This window comes from Chelmon rostratus, chromosome 8 (assembly GCF_017976325.1).
Source record: "Chelmon rostratus isolate fCheRos1 chromosome 8, fCheRos1.pri, whole genome shotgun sequence".
In the NCBI taxonomy this organism is placed as follows: domain Eukaryota; kingdom Metazoa; phylum Chordata; class Actinopteri; order Chaetodontiformes; family Chaetodontidae; genus Chelmon; species Chelmon rostratus.
In genome coordinates this window covers 28757367-28776880 of record NC_055665.1, presented here as the reverse complement: position 1 = coordinate 28776880, position 19514 = coordinate 28757367, and the positions used below count along the sequence as shown (strand labels likewise).

Here is a 19514-nt window from a genome sequence, read left to right as displayed (position 1 = left end):
CATCTGGTATGTGTCTCAGCCAGTGTCCTTTCCTGCCACATCTCAAATGAGCTCTTCTTAATGTCAGATCTTTGGCTAACAAATCATTTTTGGTTAATGATCTGTAATTGAAAAGATTTAGCATTTAATGTTTGTAGTTGAGACAAAGCACTACTAATGTGGTAACACTGACTGAAGTGAAAACTAATTTTGACTTCAGTCAGACAAAACAGGAAAGGAGGGAATGCAGACATTTTTTCTACCTAGCTCTACCTAGTTACCTAAAGTAGTAACTCACTGCTGAATTATTCCAGACAACTGAACAATTTTACTTTGTCTGATGATAGCAGCTCTACACCAGCAACAAGGCACTCACAAATTTTAATACAAATTCACAAATTCTCCTACTGAATGAGTATTTACGTTCCTAGTTATTAGCTCACTCACCTTCATAAATCACTTCATAAATTGTCTCGGACAGAATTTGGTCTTGTGAAAGCTGCTTGTTTATCAAGGAGCATTTGTCCTTGCAGCTCATCCAGTTTAGCATGTTTCAAGCTGTAATGGCATTTTCATCTCTGCAGTTGTGTCCCTTCAAACTAACCTAAACACACTAGCTTGTCTTTATACTGTCACACTTGTGGTTGTCCACCTATCAGAAGGTTGGTGGTTTGATCCCTGGCCTTGGCAGCCTTGGGCAAGACACTGAACCTCAAATTACTCCCAATGTGCTACATTGGTGTGTGAGCATTAACACATCAACACAATATATAATATACAAATTGGATATTTAACAAGTTCCCATTAAGTTTTGAATGTGCGTGAACTTTATTTCTTCTTGGTCTTTTAATTCATCAGGAGATATTGGATTGGGCAGTGCTTTTATACATCAAAATGTCCTTGCTAGTTTTTTCACCCTTTTTCCCTCCCCCAGCAGAGGCTCATAATATTTACTGGGACAACTGAAAGGACTGAGAGCAACTTCAGGCCCTCCTTATGACATCTTAATATCTCCTGAGCCCAATTATTAAATGTGCGCCTATTTTTTCTTATGCTACTTTATGTTATGAGGTCTTATAACAACTGCAGAGTTTGTCTACAAAGATATAAATTCACTTGTGTGTATTCCCATACTCTGCCATAATAATTTGCTCATTACGAGCATTAACACACTCACACCAATGCACAGCATCTGCAACTTGGGGTTCAGTATCTTGCCCAAGGATACTTCGACATGTTCAAGATTCAAGATTCAAGAGTCTTTATTGTCATTGAGCATGTCAATGAAATTTTCATTGCAACCCCCATGTTACTTGACTGTGCTGTTGTCACACACCATGAAACGGTTCTAGCTGAACCACTCCCCTCCAATTTATCTGCACAAGCAGGAGAGCTAGAAGCTCTCACAAAGACATGTAAATATGCAAAAAGGGGAAAAAGGGAAGTAAACATGTACACTGGCGTCATTATGCTTACAGTGGCCTACATGATTTCAGCACTCTTTAAAAACAAAATCAGTTTTTAACATCAACAGGCAAGCTTGTATCTTGCCTGTAACTGGAATATGTGAGGCTGAGCCATCCACAAAGAGCTCCAAGTCAGAGTTTGTGAGAGATGTGTCTTGCAGATCTGTCTGATGGAGCTTCAGTTATGACTGAAGCGACCCCTTTTTAAAAAGCCTATGTTTGATCCAGGGGTTTAACCCAACTAAACTTGTATCTATACTTCCCTTTCTAAAATCCTTGAGAAAGTAGTTGTGTGATTTTCTACGTAACAATAGTTTAAGGATTTTCAGTCAGGATTTAGAGCACATCATAGCAGAGAGACAGCACTGGTCAAAGTTATAAATGACCTTCCAATTCCATCAATCTCACCATCATCTGTACTCAAAAAACACCAGGGCAAGAGAACGTGTTCCAAACAAAAAGAAGTTTAACATAATTAATTTTCAAACAATAGTTAAATGTCACATCACCAGGACTGTAGTAACGACAGCACCAGCCTTCAGGCAGGTGTCATGATCCGTGCTGTCACGTCCTGTTTTATTTTGAAGGTTCAAAGTTATGTGTCTTCTTTTGCTTCACTTCCTGTGTTTTCCCGCCTTTGTAGTTGTCTGTTTTATTTCACCTGTGTGTCATTAGTTGCCCTCCCTTGTGTATTTAAGCCTGTGTCTTCACCTCAGTCTTCGTCAGGTTGTTGTCTGTGATTCCTTGTTATGCCATATACCTTGTGAGTGTTTTTCCTGGTGTTGTCTCTGTTGTTGTCCATGTTGCGTTCCATGTAAGTGTCTCTGTTCCCATGCCATGCCAAGTGTTTGTCCAGCGTCTTCTCGTGTTGTCAGTGTTCGTTTGCAAAGCTCCATTAAAGTGTTTCTTTTGTGTTGTCATAGTCTTTAGCTAAGCCACGTTACTTGTAAGTGTTTTTTTTAGTGTAACCTTTGTCCATGAGCCATGCCGCGTTCTTTGTAAGTGTTTGTTCAGTGTTTCCCAGTGTTGTCTTCGCTCCCTGTCTTATGCCCATCTACCCATGTAAGTGCTTTTCTTAGTTTCTTTGAGTTTTGGATTTTTGGTTAGACTTTGGACTTTGTTAGATTCAAGCCTGCCTCCCTGTATTTTTGTTACCCTTAATAAAAAAAACCTGTTGAACTGCATCAGCCCATCCTCGTGTCTGCATTTGGGTTCAATCCTTGTTCCCCTGAAACCCCACTTCCTGACAGAAGGGGAAAAAAAGAGAGACAGTGCTGGGGCTTACCGCAGGGAGCAAACCAAAAACCATCACAAAAAAACAAAAAACCCAAACCAAAATGAAATTATAGTAAGTTTAAGTTTACTTACTTTATTGATCCCAAGACTGGGAAATTATTCTCTGCTTTTAACCCATCGCTGGGGAAACACACACACATGCAACATGCACCATGCAGTGAAACACACACAGGAGCAGTGGGCTGCAATCAAGCTCCTGGGGAGCATATTGGGGGGTTAAGTGCCTTGCTCAATGGCCCACCAGCCAGCTAATGGAGGGGGAGGGAATACTCCACCACACCCACATTTTTTTTCTAAAAACTAATTCAAATTAAACAATATAAACAACATAACCTTAACCCAAAATGAAAGCAATATTGAAGCAGATTAATCCAACAATATATTGGGAACATTGATATTTATACACCAAATTGCTATATTTTCAAATAGTTCATGCAGGCCAATTAAGAGCCAAGCCTTCATGTCGGCTTCAACAGCGGGCCAAAGCGAGCCGGCAGTGAGTGCCCAAAAAAGGACACAGGCGAGCCACAATAAAATAAAACCTACCAAGAGAGGAGAGCCAAAACAGCAGGATGAATCCAGGGAGTGGTAGCCACCTGCAACTTTATTACCACACTTATCATATTTGGACAAAACTGAAGTTACAGTACTTTGGCCTAAACACCATAGAAACTCACTATCTGATGTTTCAGCAACTATGGATTGCATTACAGCACCACAGGAATGTGTGAGTCATCTTTAATCAAGATACGTGCTTTCTCCACATAAAACAAATTTAAAGGACATTGTGAAAATCAGGCATATCTTGTCTCAATATTGAAGAAAAAGTAATGCATCTGCGGCGAGGGTGTGTGTGTGGACGGAGGCCACCAGAACCTGAATATCTGACAACGCCACCTGGAGAGAATCACCCCAGCAAATATCCGACTAAGACCTCAATTACTTGACAGACAACACAAGTTCATTTCACTGAGACAAAACAGAGACGTGGTTCCAAAATGAAGCCAACTTTATTAATCGCAATTGAAATAAAGAAAGGGGTTAACACAGGGAAAATGAATCAAATTATGAAAATATAACAACCTCTGAGGTTGGCCTGAACACAAGGGTGTGTTCAAGAACCAACAACCTAAAGAACAAAAATAAACACTGGTTTCCCCATCATCCATTTGTTACTCTCCTCTCCATCTGTACGCATTCATGTCCATTAATGCATGTTATACCATGGTCTGGGTGAATACTCGATTCTGATTGGCTGCAGGGTGTCCGTTAAAAAGTGTTATAGGACACCTATAAAAGAAGTTTCTGTTGCCACGGTTACCAACTAGCGTTTGAGCCAGTGCAATAATTTAGAACAATCAGGCTATTTGACTGGAACTTCTTTCACAAGTTGTTAAGAAGAAACCGATAGCGAAAAAGTAGCTGTTCAAGGGGAGAATTGTCAACAGGTGCAACTGTCATTTACACACATACCGGTATGTGTCAATAACCCACGCACACACATCTGCAGGACAACCAGCCTGAGAATGATTATCTTAACGAGCTCAGTCAAAACAAGGGCATTGTTTGAAAACAATCTCTGTCCAACAAGCAGTTAAACTCAGCTTCACAAAGCGCTTTGCCAAAAAGGTTGAGACAGTAGTCACACACACACACAAACAGGGCTAACCAACAGCTAAAAAGTGATTAAAAACAAGCACGTCAAAACTGAACAGGAACATTTAAAATGTGGGAGAGGTAGAGAGGTATTTATCAGCAGGTGGGGCAGAAGTTACACACACATACACACATACACATTCAGACACACATATACCAGACCAACTCCATTTAGGAACTGGTTGGGCTGCTTGTTCAAAATACTTGGGACAATTTGATAAATGTGTAGTTCAAGCAGACACACACACACAAACAGACGAAGACACACACATACGCAGTCACACACAGCGACAGATACATACACACAGACACACAAAATGCTCAGAATTTCTCCCCCTAGAGTGGATGACATCATCAGTTAGAGCAGGGGTCGGCAACCCAAAATGTTGAAAGAGCCATATTGGGCCAAAAAAACAAAAAACAAATATGTCTGGAGCCGCAAAAAATTAAAAGCCTCATTTAAGCCTTATAATGAAGGCAACACATGCTGTATGTATCTATATTAGCCTACTATCAAAATGACTAAGTTGGCTACAAATACATAATGAGCCTTCATGATTAAATGTTTAATTTCCCTGCAGTGCATCCTGTAGAGAATGATGCACCACGTGACTACTCTGTTGTACGATGCCCCCTCAAGTTTAACTTCATTACAATATTAATGAATTATGTTTCATTGCTTTGATGAAATTAAAGAAATGCAATAAAGAAATCAGATTTTTGATGACATTTTTATTTTGAGGATTCGAAAAAAACAACATCAAAATGGAACGTGCATAACGTGCCCCTTATCTGGGCAACAAACAGAGTGCAATAAAACGCAGCCTGCATTTATAAAAATAAAACAGCAGCCTTTTGAAAAGATAAAGTATATAAAATCAAATTAATACAAGTTTGATTTCTGTGCAAATGCCAAGCAAGTCAGTGCGAGGGTGAAACGCAGCAGCATCCTCTTCTCTTTTGACACGCAACCAGCGCAGCTATCCTCGGACCTGAGCAACAAAACACAATATTATCCCTAAGTGTCATTCCAAATATATACTGACAAAAATCATAAATCACTTTATAAAAACAACCACTTTGTTACTAAATATGTGCCTATGACAGGATTGTGTTCTTACCCGTTTAATGTGACTTCTGTTTTCGGACATCACTGGTCAGCTTTTCAACATCGGGCATGTAAGATATAACTTTAATCTTGACGCAGGACTGCAAGCTCTCATCTGTGAGGCGGGTGCGATATTTTGATTTGATGTAGTTCATGTTTGAGAATATCTGCTCGCACAGGTATGTTGATCCAAAGATGGATAATACTCCAAATGCATGTGTCTTCATGTTCCTATAACTGTCAGGAAGATCCATGTCTCATAGACAAGTTTCTCGGGTGTTGGGAGGCTTTCCATTTCGCTCCATTTGTGGCTTTGGGCAAGCTGGGCTTTCTGGCCAGTGACGTCTTCAAGCTCGGCTGTCAGAAGTTTGAATTTGGACACCCATAAATCTTTGTCGGCTATATCAGCCATTTCCATTTCAAGGTCAGGTTGATTTACTCCTGGGAATTTGTTCAACAAGAATGGGTCAATCTCCAGGGGTGTGACAGGGAAAGACAGTGTCATTTTTTCCTATCGGAACTCGCAAAATCTGCTCCCAAATGCAGTTTGCATATCAACGATCGCACCTTGTAAATAATCACCGTTGAGTGTGTGATCGTGATGGGCTTCTTTGAATTCTCTCAGGGAGGGAAAGTGGGAGAGCGTGCCTCGCTGCACATCTCTGGCAAAGACAGTCAGCTTGCGCTCGGATGACAAAACAGCTTCCAGCATTTGCAGTGCAGTGTTTCCCTGTCCCTGGAGACTTTCATTCAGCTTGTTTAGGTGGCTTGTCATATCCACCATAAAGTGCAGTTTTTCGAGCCACTCGGTATCTTCCAGTTGCGGGTAGTTCAGGTCTTTGCTTTTCAGGAATGAAAAGTGACGCAAAACCTCACCCCTGGACAGCCATCGGACTTTGTTGTGTAGCAGGAGATCGGAATATTCGCTGTCAACTTCATCAAGCAATGCACGCAACTGACGGTGGTTCAATGCTTTTGCAATTATCTTGTTCACCATCTCGATGACAAGGTTCATCACCGCCATACACTCCGATGGGAATGTTTGTGCACACAGTGCCTCTTGATGCAAGATGCAGTGGAATGCAAGCAGATTTCGATCCAATGCTTTCTGTAGCAAAGTCACAAACCCCCTTTTGGATCCTCCAATGCTGGGTGCCCCATCTGTAGCCACTGAAATCAGGTGGTTGGTGTTTATTCCATTGCCATTTAAACACTTCAGCACAGCCTCACATATGTCCTCCCCCCGTGTTTCGTTCACCTTTCAGTGGTATTAATTGGATCATTTCTTCTTGCGGCACATCAGAGTTCACATACCTGCATAAAAGCGCAGTCTGTTCAATACCGATCACATCACAGGACTCATCACAGGCAATTGAGTATGCTGGCGCTGAATTAATGTCCTTGATTTGCTGATCGGTGATGTTGCCTGCCATTTTAATGGCCCTTTCCTTCACTGTCTTAGCGGGGAGAGGCATGTCTTTAATTTTCTGTATTATCTGGGTTTTGTTTTTGAAGTCTGCAAATAGGTGTTCTGATATGTTGATGAATGACTCCTTCATGTAGTCACCCTCTGTGGTTTTCCACGCTTTATTATCTCCCGGGTTGCAACAAAACTTGCAGCAGTAGTGGTGTTTGGAGATTAAATCTATTTTTGCGCTCCTCTAATTTCTCCAGAAGTAATGCAATCGCACTTTTTCTCTCTTAGATTTGAATATTTTGAGCCAGATTCTAATGGGTAAATTGATGTTTGAAGATTTCTTTATTGCATAGAAAGCCTTTCTTCCCTTCTCTCTGAGATCATCAACAGCCAGGTTTGAGTTTCCTGTGGATGTGATGTGTAGTCCTAAGTATGTGTAGTCGTGTGTTTGTTCCACCTCCTGAGAGCCCGGGAAAAACCTGGTTTGGTTTCCCTGACCCCTAGGTCGTTTCTGGAATGTCATAATCTTGGTTTTGTTCAGATTAACTGTCAGGGCCCAGGTTTGACAGAAGGTTTGCAGATGAACCAGTTGCTGTTGTAGTGCTTCCTTTGATGGAGCAAGCAATATGACATCATCTGCAAAAAGGAGGCATTTAATCTGTGTGTCAGACAGAGTGAGACCAGGGATGTCAGATAGTTCCAGTGATTGGGCCAGTTCATCTATATAAATGTTGAAGAGGGTGGGACTGAGACTGCAGCCCTGTTTCACTCCTCTGCTCTGGGGGAAGAACTCTGTTTCCATGTTGTTGACTTTCACAGCACATTTCATCTGTGTGTACATGGTCTTGATGATGTCATAGACCTTTCCCCCTACACCCTTCTCAATTAATTTTAGGAACAGACCATCATGCCAAATTGAGTCAAAAGCTTTTCTTAGATCCACAAAACAAGAGAAGATTTTCTTCTTGTTTTCGTGTATTAATGAGGGTGTGGAGGGTGTAGATATGGTCTGTTCTGTGCGTGGGTGTGAATCCTATCTGACTCTTGCTCAGGACCTCGTGTTCTCTGAGGAAGTCTTGCAGTCGGCTGTTTAAGATGCTGCAGAACAACTTCCCCAGGTTGCTGCTGACACAGATGCCTCGGTAGTTGTTTGGGTCCATTTTGTTTCCGCTTTTAAATATTGGTGTGATGATTCCTTCACTCCAGAGGTCAGGGAAATTTCCAACACCCAGAATGAGGTTCAATAATTTTAGTATGGCAATGTTAAATTTATGGTCATTAAATTTTAGCATTTCATTTAAAATGCAGTCAGGACCGCTGGCTTTCCTCGGCTTCAGTGCCTGGATTTTAGCAAGTAGCTCTGCTTCAGTAATTTGGTAGTCTAGGGGGTTCTGGTTGTCTTTAATGATTGATTCTAGAATTTGTAATTTATTGAGGAGATTGTTTTGGGCCGAATTCAGGGGAACAGCAGTATAGAGATTTTCAAAGTGATTTTTCCAGATGTCACCATTTTGACATAGCCAATCCTTTTTTTGTGGTTTGTTGAAAGATTGCCATTTCTTCCAGAAATCATTGGAGTCAATGGACTCTTCAATTATTTGTAATTGATGCTTCACATGCTGTTCTTTTTTTCTTTTTATATCTTCTTTTTATATCTTTTCTTCTCTCTCTCTCTCTCTCTCTCTCTCTCTCTCTCTCTCTCTCTCTCTCTCTCTCTCTCTCTCTCTCTCTCCCAATATCTCACTGATGAACGGAAGCTTGGACAGTTAGTGAGTGCATTCATATTCAGGTTGGGTTTCTTTAGTAATGGTTTTACAATTGCTGCTTTAAATGCATTGGGGAAGATGCCTGTTTGTAGAGATGTATTTAGAATCTTCTAATCTGTCATATTTAGTTATACTAAGTGGGATCAGCTCTGAGAATTCCTGGATAAACAGTGATGAATATCTTGGTGGCCGATACAATGTCATGATGAACACTGATCATTCTGCTTTGAGCTCAAGAACAAAATATTTAAATTATGTCAATTTAACCAGGTCAGTGTCATTACACAAACTGTTTAGAAAAAAATGGCTGCTTTCCTGTTTTGTCTGACTGACTAATAAAAAGTATAATTTGGAGGACATGCTTCATTCAGTGTAGCTACCAGACCAGTAGGGCCGTTCAGCCAGGCCTCAACTAGTCAGTGATATGGCATTCAAAGGAGCTCATTTCAGCTATAGGGACTCTGTGACAGGAGAGGAGACCGACTGTGGCTGAACAAATTTAAGATTTCTGAGACAGGTACCAGATGGTCTGTGATTGCTACGATGTGTTTGACCACGCCAGCGGCTGTTTAAAATCATTTCCATGTTTACAGAAGTGGCATGGTGTCTCATTTCTGACTGAAATCTGTGCTAAAACCAAATCTGTGCCAGGATGCTCCACGGCTGAAGTAATCCTGTGTATAGAAGTCTGTCTGTTTTCAGCAGAATGTATAGAAGCTGCTATCTGATGCAGCAATTCAATCTTCTATTCAACCTGTGCAAACCTGTGCAGCTCACAGATATTGCTATATGCTCTCTGTCTTGATCCCAGGTTTCCAGTCACAGACACAGCAAAAAGGCTTGTGCTGTCATAATGCAGTTTTAACGTGTACACTCATCATTCACTGTGACTGTTGACGCTGTAAATTTCATTGTATACATATTGTTTTATTTTCTATTTTTGGAAACGTTATTAATTGTTCAGTCTTTGTGTGTGTGTGTGTGTGTGTGTTTGTGTGTGTGTGTGTGTGTGTGTGTGTGTGTGTGTGTGGTTTTGTCCCTGTTGAGGTGTGTGTCTTTTTCCTAAGCTAGTACATTGAGTCCATTGTTTAAACTGGAGTCAGATTCCTTGTATGTGCACACATACTTTGCCCTTAAAGCTGATTCTGATTCTGAAACTGAGTTGATGCATAGTAGCCAAAGGACATCAGAGGGAAAGTGAAACATTCCTCTCCATAAAATAGAATCCAGTTTCAACAAAAAACAGTGACATACATGGTGGTGTTTGATGTAGTGCCATAAAGCATTACACCCCTCTTACAGGAGATCGTGCCTGCTCAACCCATTAAGTAACACAGTGCAATAACAGGAGTTTAAGGGTGCAGAGTGGGAATGAAACAGGTGCCTATCTCCCCATTACAAATCAGTGTACCAGCAAGCGCTCTTCACTAGAAGTAGGGCAGTTAACCAGATGTACATTTGACCAACCAGTTAGTCCTCATCCTTAAAGCCTTCTCATAAAACATTGTTGGAAAACACTTTTCATTAAAGCACACATCTCACCTGTGCCTAATCCCAGCTTGTTTGGTAGCCCCTGAAGAGGAGTTAATCACAATGAAATTTGTAATGATTTTGAGGACATACAAATTCTGGATGCAAATAAAACCTTTTCATGAAAACTGCACAGTGCTTCTGTAATTACAAGGCACACTGACATGTCTTTGCCTGTGGGTCAGACAGGATGAAATGCTGAAAGACTGCAAGTCTGGCAGGAGGGTAATTACATGGACCTTGGCATGATGCTTTTAATGGAATAAACACCGTCTTCATTGTCAAACATGACAGGCCAGATGATTCAGCATACCATTCAGAGGCATGCTTAGAGCAGTTAGCTTGAACTAAGCCTTAATTCTTACAGAAATTACAGAAAAATGTTGACAATCAACAATAATCATTGATCAAAATGCAACCAAGGTATGTTTATACGGACCATCTACAAAGTGTAACACCAAAAAGGGATACAACAGAAATATTCAATAACTTCACTCTTATACAGTGTCGGTCACCAAAATCACTTCACACATCAGTTGTTTCCTGTTGGTTATACTACACCACTTAGTTTGAAAAATGGCTAATGCATAATGTTGTTGAATTTCTATTTGGAAAAATATTAAATAACTTAACTGTTATACAACGTAGTACCATCATATTCAGACCACCATAAAGGGGTCTCCTGTTATAATACAACTCTTAGTTTTGGGAAAAAAGAGGCCTTGCATGATTTGGGGGATTTTTTAAGGGGAAAAATATTCACACACGGTGTAGTGTCACCAAAATCCTGTTACACCACAATGACTTTGTGCTAGTTATACTCCAACACTTTGAAAAAATGTGCTTTTGACTTAATTTTGGGGTATTTTTTATTGAGAATATTAATAAATGAATATTAAATAATTCCACTCTTACACAGTGTAATATCATCAAATTTAGCTAAACCACCAGGGTTCTACTGTTGGCTATACTACAACACTTTGATGAAATAAATGTCCTGTTGCATAATTTTGGATAATTTTTATTTGGAAAACTATTGAATAACTTCACTCCTATCCAGTGTAGCATCACCAAAATGACTTGACACACCACGGGTCTCCTCTTAATTTTACTGTAATGTGTTTTTGCATACAACCCCATTTCCAAAAAATGTTGGGAGAAACACAATGTGATAATTTGCAGAACATTGAATTCCTATATTTAATTCAGTAGCACAAAGACGACATATCAAATGCTGAAACAAAAATTTCATTGTCTTTTGAAAATTATATCCTCATTTAGAAGTTGACACCAGCAGCACATTTCAGAAAAGTTAATACAGGCAATAAAAGTCTGGAAAAGTTGTGAAGTGCAAAAAGAAAACACCTGGTAGAACATCTCACAATGAATTAGGTTAAACTGGTAACATGTTAGTAACATGATTGGGTATAAAAAGAGCCTCCCAGAGAGGCTGAGTCTTTCTGAAGTAAAGATGGGGAAGGATTCACCACTATGACAGACTGAACTGGTAAATAGTGCAACAATTTAAATAGAATGATGTTTCTCAATGTAAAATTAAAAAAAAAGAAATTGGGAATTACGCTGTCTACAGTACCAAATGTCATTAATAGATTCAGAGAATCTCAAAAAAACTCAGCGGCCAGAAAACAATATTCAATGGATGTGATCTTTGGGCCGCAAGACGACACTTAGGAACACTTCCAAAAACCATTCTCGTCATCACTGCATCCACAAATACAAGTTGAAACTCTTCCAAGCAAAGAGGAAAGCATATTTATATATAATACCATATATATATACATATATATAATAATAATTGTAACTTATTAAAGTTACTGTAACTTAGTTAATAAGTTACTTTGCAAATCCAAAGTAAGACAAAGTTTCAAAAGCATTGTTAGTACAGTAATAGAAGGCATCAAAGGATGCAGTGTTACAGAGGTAGGGAGAATTAGTAAAATAGGGGTTATGCCCTCCAGTAATTGATGTGCTTAGATGAAGTTGTACCATTGCAGTTTAGCAATATGCAAATTCTTTGGAGTAAGACACTGAAAGGCAGCTTCGTCAGTGAGGAGGCAGCAAACTTTTACTCAATCAAACTTGCATACTGTATTCTATAGACTTAGAGCCAATACCAGTAGTGATGAGTATCTAGTCTCACCCGTCTGTTCCTTGAATATCTGTGCTTTACTCACCAACAAAATGGCAGACCACATCATTCTCATCTAGTTCATCTCTATTCCATGCTCTAAGTCCATGACAGGTCTCTTCTCTGGTGTGAAGTCCCTGTCTGTCCTCTCCACGTAACGCTGCAGGGTGCTGTAATACTGCTCACTCCTGGAAAAGGTGTAGTGTGCAGAGATCTCCTCCCATGCCTTGTGGTTGGGGAAAGGGAATGGATCCGGGTCCTTATTCTCAAAGAAGCTCTTCAGGTTTCTCTCAGCCAGCTTGGTCGCATATTCCACAGCGAAGGCATCAAAGCGCTCCTTTTCTCTTTCCACATAGCGTTTCCAGAATGTGAGTTGCAGGTAGCTGACTTTTGAGCGACAGTTTGTGAAGCAGGTACCCAGGAGACCCACGATTGCAGCGATGATGATGATACACCAGCCCAGGATCTGCAGACATACAAGAATGATAGGAGAACTGATGCTTATTAGGAAATCCCACTATGGAATACACACACACACACACACACACACACACTGTATATATATATATATATATATATATATATATATATATATATATATATATATATATATATATATATATATAGAGAGAGAGAGAGAGAGAGAGAGAGAGAGAGACAGAGAGAGAGAGAGAGACAGAGAGAGAGAGAGAGGTGATGACTGACTGGTAATGTTGCTTGAAAGCTCATGGTAATACTTTTACACTCAAGCTGTTGCTGTGCAGAGTTGCTTATTTTGTTAAGATTTGCCAATATCTAAAATACATAATCATAAAACAGTAATCTTTAGATAATAATAATAACAGTTATCTGAAACCTTAACTAATTTATCTTAACTAAAGGTCCACTTTCTAGCTTTTTACCTGGAACTGTGAGTTTAAAAAGTCAGTTTATCTCATGATCAATAAAGGCTGAAAAACACAAGCTCTATGTGGTAAAGACTATAGTAGTTGAATAGGGCTGCTTTGAGGAAAAACACATGCACATCACATTCAGGCCTGTGTATCAGCCAACACTGACATTCTGAAGTAAGTTTTGATGTGATGGTTTGTCCCAAAGCCTGTGTGTGTGTGTGTGTGTGTGTGTGTGGTTTATGTGAACTCCAGGAGACATCTTCAGAGGGACCAGAATGAAAGTTTTTAATACGTCTTTTCTGAACATCATGTATTGCTTTGAGATAAAAAAACAATCCTTTGAGATGTTGGGTCGTATCGATTCGACTTGATTGAAACTGTTTAAGGACTAGAACAAGTTAGTAACTATCCTAAGGGAAAATAAGGGTAATCCCAGATGGACATGCCCGAAACACCTCCCCAGGGAGGCGTCCAGGAGGCATCCTGACCAGATGCCTGAGCCACCTCAACTGGCTCCTCTTGACCCGGAGAAGCAGCATCTCGACTCAGAGTTCCTCCCAGATGTCTCAGTTTCTCATCCTATCTCTAAGGCTGAGCCTAGCCGCACTGCAGCGGAAACTCATTTCAACCGCTTGTATTTGTCTCATGACCCCTGACTGATAAATCAAGAGCTTTGGCGTTCGGCTCAGCTCCCTCTTTACCACAACTGACCAGTTGGGCGTCTGCATCCCTGCAGCCCCTGCCCTGTTTTTTCCGTGATATTTAATTATTCACCAACTTATTCTTGTTGTCAATATTCCCAAATAGCTTCTCAGAATCCTATAATGACTTTTTTTGATACTGGACTTTGCAGCCAGTTGGAATGCCTATTTCCAACTTGTTCTGGGTGTCTATTGGGCCAGGCTCACATCACTCAATGTCAGGTTTCAACTAAATCTGGCGACATATAGAAATTCATATTGTGGCCTGTCTCAGCATCTATCTTGAAATACTTCTGGCCATCTATAGGCGTCCAGAATTGGGCCAGGCCAAACGTCTTTTCTTCATGTCAAATATCGCCTAATTCAGGCTGTCATAAAGACGTTCCGATTGTGGCCTGTATCAATTTTCTCAGACTTGACAAAGAACCTCAAAATCCTCAGAAGATATTATACAACTGCTTTCACAGAATTAGTTGAACTCCCTATCAGTAAGATAAGATGAGATAAGATAAGAGATAAGATACTTTATTAATCCTCAGCTGGGGAAATTTGGTTGTTACAAGCAGCAGGTAATGATAGTTGGAATAAACATAGCAATAGAGATCGAGAAATACAAGATGCAAAATACAATATATATATATACATATATATACATGTACATGTACATATATATATATATATATATATATATATATATATATATATATATATATATATATATACATGTACATGTACATATATATATATATATAACTTTAAGAAAAATTGCCATATAATTATACTGCCAGGAATTCTGTTGAATTTCACAGACTATACACAGATTGCACATCGAATGGATAAAGTGACTACAGCATCAAGCTGTGCAATAGCTATAATACTATGGAAAACAGTGCCAAGTTAGGCAACCCTGGAGTTGAACACTCTGATAGCTGTTGGAATGAAGGACCTGTGGTAGCGTTCCTTCTTACAGAGTGGATGCAGCAGTCTGTTGCTGAAGGAGCTGCTGAGGGCCCCCACTGTGTCATGTAGAGGGTGGGAAGGGGTTGTCAATGATGGATGTCGGCTTGGCTAACATCCTCCTTTCACCTACAACCTCAGTGGTGTCCAGAGGGCAGTCCAGGACAGAGTAGTCTAATCCTCAGATTTATTTTGACTGTACTTCTCTAAATGCTCACATATGTGCGAATGGAAAGGAATGCATTTATATGATATAATCCACTTTGACCACTCAATACACTGCTCAACACATGCCACATTCACCCATTCACACACACTCACACACTGATGACACATTATCAGGAGCAATTTTGGGTTCAGTATCTTGCCCCAGAACACATGCAGACTGGAGGAACCGGGGATCAAACCCAATTTGTGCACGACACACTCAACCTCCTGAGTCACTTACCTGTGACTGGGCCCTCAACATTAGTAGCAGCTGCATGCGCTCATCACTGGACAGTTTGGACCGGTCACAGGGCACACGGGCCAGCTCTTCCTGACACTTCAAGGTCTTGTTTTTACAGAACAGATCCACCACCAGGTTATCAGTGAGACCACTGACAGCACACTCATAAAAGGTCCCGTTGAGTAGGGCAACAGAGAGCCACATTATAGGAGCCACACACGCCCCAGTGAAGATGCTCATGAACACCCTGAGGCAGCCGAAGCAGTTCCCACGGGGGCAAAGCTTCATCGGATTGAGACAGCAGCCAGTGTAGAGCCTCCACAACCTGGTGCTAAAGAACAGGCCAAAGACCAGCAGCACAGCAGCTGGGCCCAGCAGGAAAGTCAGCCCATAGGCGAAGTTCTGGTCATGATTGCATGGGCACTGAAAGGAAACCATGGAGAAGACTCGTTCCCCGCCTATTGTAAGTAGAGCCATGAAACTGTAACCAATGGTGGCTTTCTGGTTCATGAAGAAACGCAGAACAGTCTGGAAGTTGTCCATAGTGCCAGCGGAGAGGTTTCGGACACACTACACGAGAAAGTAACCAAAGTGAAAAACAGACAGTGAAAAGTGAAAAAGCTGAATGTCTATGCAGCCTGCAGTCATTTCCTGTCTGCTGTTTTTCACAGCTGGAGAAAAAACCACAGTTGCCAAGCCTGTCTGTGCCCCTCCCTACAGCTGTCTTCCTTCTTTTCAGGCTCAGCCCACAGTCAGTCTGATGCTCCCTCCCACCCAATGCCTATCTACTCCCTCTCTCAAGGAAACTTCCTGCTGCACAGCTAAAAGGGAAAGTGCAATCTGTTGTCTGTTAAAGACTGCCTGGTAAGAGGATATATCTTATGTCAGAACATTTCACTTGTTTCAGTTTTTTTGTCCTAAATTATCTTTATATTACAACATCGTGCTGAGATTTATTCCTGGTTCTGAGCAACTTCATGTTCGAAACTAGAATTTACAGAGTTGTATAGCCGTTTGATCACAGTAACACAGTACAAAACTGCTTTGTCAAAAAACTTTTTACTTTTTCTAAGCAATACTTCCCCACAGTTTATTGAGTTTTTTCTTGTTTTTGAGAGTTGAGTTTTTGCAGTGTGTATGCTTCCCTTTCCAGCTCAAACTTTGTTGAGAAAGTCATTAGCAAAAATCCTGCTGGTCTAGTTGTTATGATTTACCAGTCTGTGTCCTTTAACAGTGATGTTAAGTCAGGAATGCAGCCTGACACAAACAAATATAAAAAGAACTGAAAGTGAGTTATTCTTCTGTTTCTATTCACATATGGAGCAGTCATTCAGTAGTATTATACTGTAATTGCTATCGTATATTGCTATTTCATTCACTGGTCAATTTTGAAATTTTGATGTCCATAACATCTTTTTCAGACTTGTGGAAAGAAAATGTCCAAAGCACACATTTAAGTGATTATTTTAGTTGTGATTTCTACTCTGTAAATGTATGCAAAATAAGGTAATGAGTGAATTTAATTAGGTAATGCAACATTTGCATATTTAAACCTCATATTTTAGAAACAGTGTAATACAAAATGCAATTTATGAACTTGGGAAGTTTGATTATGATATCTGCTGGTTAAATGTTTTACCCTATTCACCTGTAGTGACAACAAACAACATCAAGTCTTAATTCTGCATGTCAGCAACGTGCATTTAACAAGGATAAAGTCAATCATGTTAATCTGGAGTGACAAAATATGCAAAATCCTTAAATCAAATCATGAACAAGAGCATTCATTCATTCTCTGAAAATGTTTCCATAGACAACGCACCATTGTTGCAGAGACACAGTCAGCATCAGCAGCAGAGAGTGGAATAAGGAAGTGACCACATCCTCTAAGTGTTTTTTCTGCTCCATTCCACTAGAGTGATTTCTCAAACTAAAGCACACTGAGTACATGACACAGGAAGCTGTGCAATATCCTCAAAGCCTATGCATCACATCATTATCTGCAGATATTAACACAATCATTAAAGTCAAAAGTTTGCCTTTTGGACTTTTTATGATGCCTTTTTACATGGTATCACATGTTTAAAATGAACACATTAATTTCTTAAATGATGCACATATGCTGACTGTGTGCACATATTGTATGTCTGCAGTCTATTAGCAGTGTACAGGAAGTGGTCAGGCAGTAAAGATGACATATCTCCTGTTCAAGCCCACACAGACATGATAAACAAGTCATTTGGTGCACATTAGACTCACATGAAGCTCTGACTCTATGCTCTGCCTCATTGTTGCATGTTTAATAGATATCAGTGATCTGCTAGCAGTCATGTTGCATTAGTGGTGTGATCATTTCTATCTTTTTTTCGTTGTTGTTCATTGAAAGGTTTTTTGAAGTTTGTCTTTACACATTGGATGTTAGTGTACTGTCATTAGTTTTTTATGTAATCATTTTTCAGTATTATTTATTAGTATTATGATTTATTTACTCAAACCTCATTAGCAGCATGGCTGTGTGGATAGCAGTAATGGTATCATTTATTTATTGTATTATTATTATTGGTACATATGTTGGATGTATTGCAATAAAGCTTTGTACAGACATTTATGGTTCGTAATAACTTTCATGATCCTGGGACCTATCATCTCGCGCCCTTGTGAGGTTGACAATTTTGGTTTTGTGTAAAATGTGGTGACTTTATTGAAACTGGACTGAAATCTGATTCAGACACTGACGTTTCCCTCATGATAAATTGTAAAAACTTTGTTGATCTCTTAAGTTTTACATCTAGTGCCATCATTTGGTCAGACTTTTTAGTTTGTACAATACATCGGTGGACATGCTGAATGTCAAAACATGCACACCTTCTCTTCAGAAGGGCAGTAATGTAATTTTGCTCATTCCCCAAATCAACACATCTTGGCTACTATACGTTCACTGTCTTCTGTCTGGACAATCTGGTGTGTGATATGGACATTAACTGTTGCATGTCCAGTGACATGATACTTGTGTAATGCTGCCATTTTGTGTCTTGCTTAAATAAAGCAGACACAGACTTGACCATCATTGTCATGGTTTGATGGAATCTGGAGGCATTTCAGATTATGTATGTATATGTGTGTGTGTGTGTGTGTGTGTGTGTATATATATATATATTTCAGATTATGTATGTATGTATTTATATGTGTGTGTGTATATATATATATATACACACACACACACACACATACATACATATATATGTATATGTGTATATATACATACATTTTTGATTTTTGATTTTTTTTGGAAAAGGACAAAACACTTGACATGTGGTTAGAGAATGATGTCCACAGCAACAAAGAAAAGAAAAGTAAAGAACAACGCTAGACCGTCAGGAGAAGCAATATTAAGGCACAAGCGACTTGAGAAAACAGAGATGGACCAGATTGAAGAGGACAGACACGAAAAACACGAAGAAAAACACAGCATGAGCGATCGACCTGCTAAAAGGCTGCTTAGTGGAGACAAGACTGGAGACAGATTTTTAATGTCTGACGCTGAACGCAGAAATCAGCTGCTGCGGGACTTTTATCCATCAGTACAAAATAACAGCGGTAAACCAAACTGTCTCCAGCTACGTCTCTCTCAGGTCTGGGATATCCCGTCACTTCTCCACATGATTTCTCTGAATAACTGAAAAGAAATAAGTTTTCCTGCCTGCCGGCCTGCACGGTGATAGGCGGTTGCTAGGCAACAAACATGTTTACTTTCAGAGCCGCTGCGCAGTGAGAGCGCTGACAGACTTCCCTCTCCCCAGACACTTCCTCCAGCTGTTCCGGGGGGACCCCGAGGCGTTCCCAAGCCAGCCGAGCGACATAGCGTGTCTTGGGTCTTCCCTGGGGCCTCTTCCCGGTGGGGCATGCCCGGAACAGCCTCCCAGGAGGCGTCCAAGAGCAGGAATTTCTTGCAGCTTGCAGCTATATTTTAGCTTGGTGCAGGAGTAAGCCCTGGAGACACCACCAAGGCAGATGTGAAGAACAGACTAGCAAAGCCAATAGTACAGTTCATGTTTTAGAAGAAGATGAAACACAAGGCTGCCTGGACTGTCCAAGAGTCTGTGGTTATATCTAGACCAGTAGCCAGTAACAAAACTATACTTGCAAGT

The 19514-nt window shown here is 40.2% G+C and overlaps 1 protein-coding gene across 1 annotated transcript; it reads right to left on the bottom strand.

The window, feature by feature from the left end:
- Positions 1–10377: 10377 nt before the first annotated feature.
- On the bottom strand, positions 10378–16097 carry LOC121610765 (calcium homeostasis modulator protein 5-like). The gene is made up of 2 exons (XM_041943032.1): positions 15367–16097; positions 10378–12833 (listed from the first exon to the last, which is right to left on the bottom strand). The coding sequence occupies exons 1-2, from the start codon at positions 15907–15909 to the stop codon at positions 12444–12446; spliced, it is 933 nt and encodes a 310-aa protein (XP_041798966.1). The 5' UTR covers positions 15910–16097; the 3' UTR covers positions 10378–12443.
- Between the last annotated feature and the right edge of the window lie 3417 nt (positions 16098–19514).

What these genes read in the sequence shown, in the direction of transcription:
- LOC121610765 (XM_041943032.1), bottom strand. Translation starts at nt 15,909, where the DNA reads ATGGACAACTTCCAGACTGTTCTGCGTTTCTTCATGAACCAGAAAGCC. An exon ending in TGTTGAGGGCCCAGTCACAG is followed by an intron (nt 12,834 to 15,366) that starts GTAAGTGACTCA and finishes GTATGTCTGCAG; the next exon opens with ATCCTGGGCTGGTGTATCAT.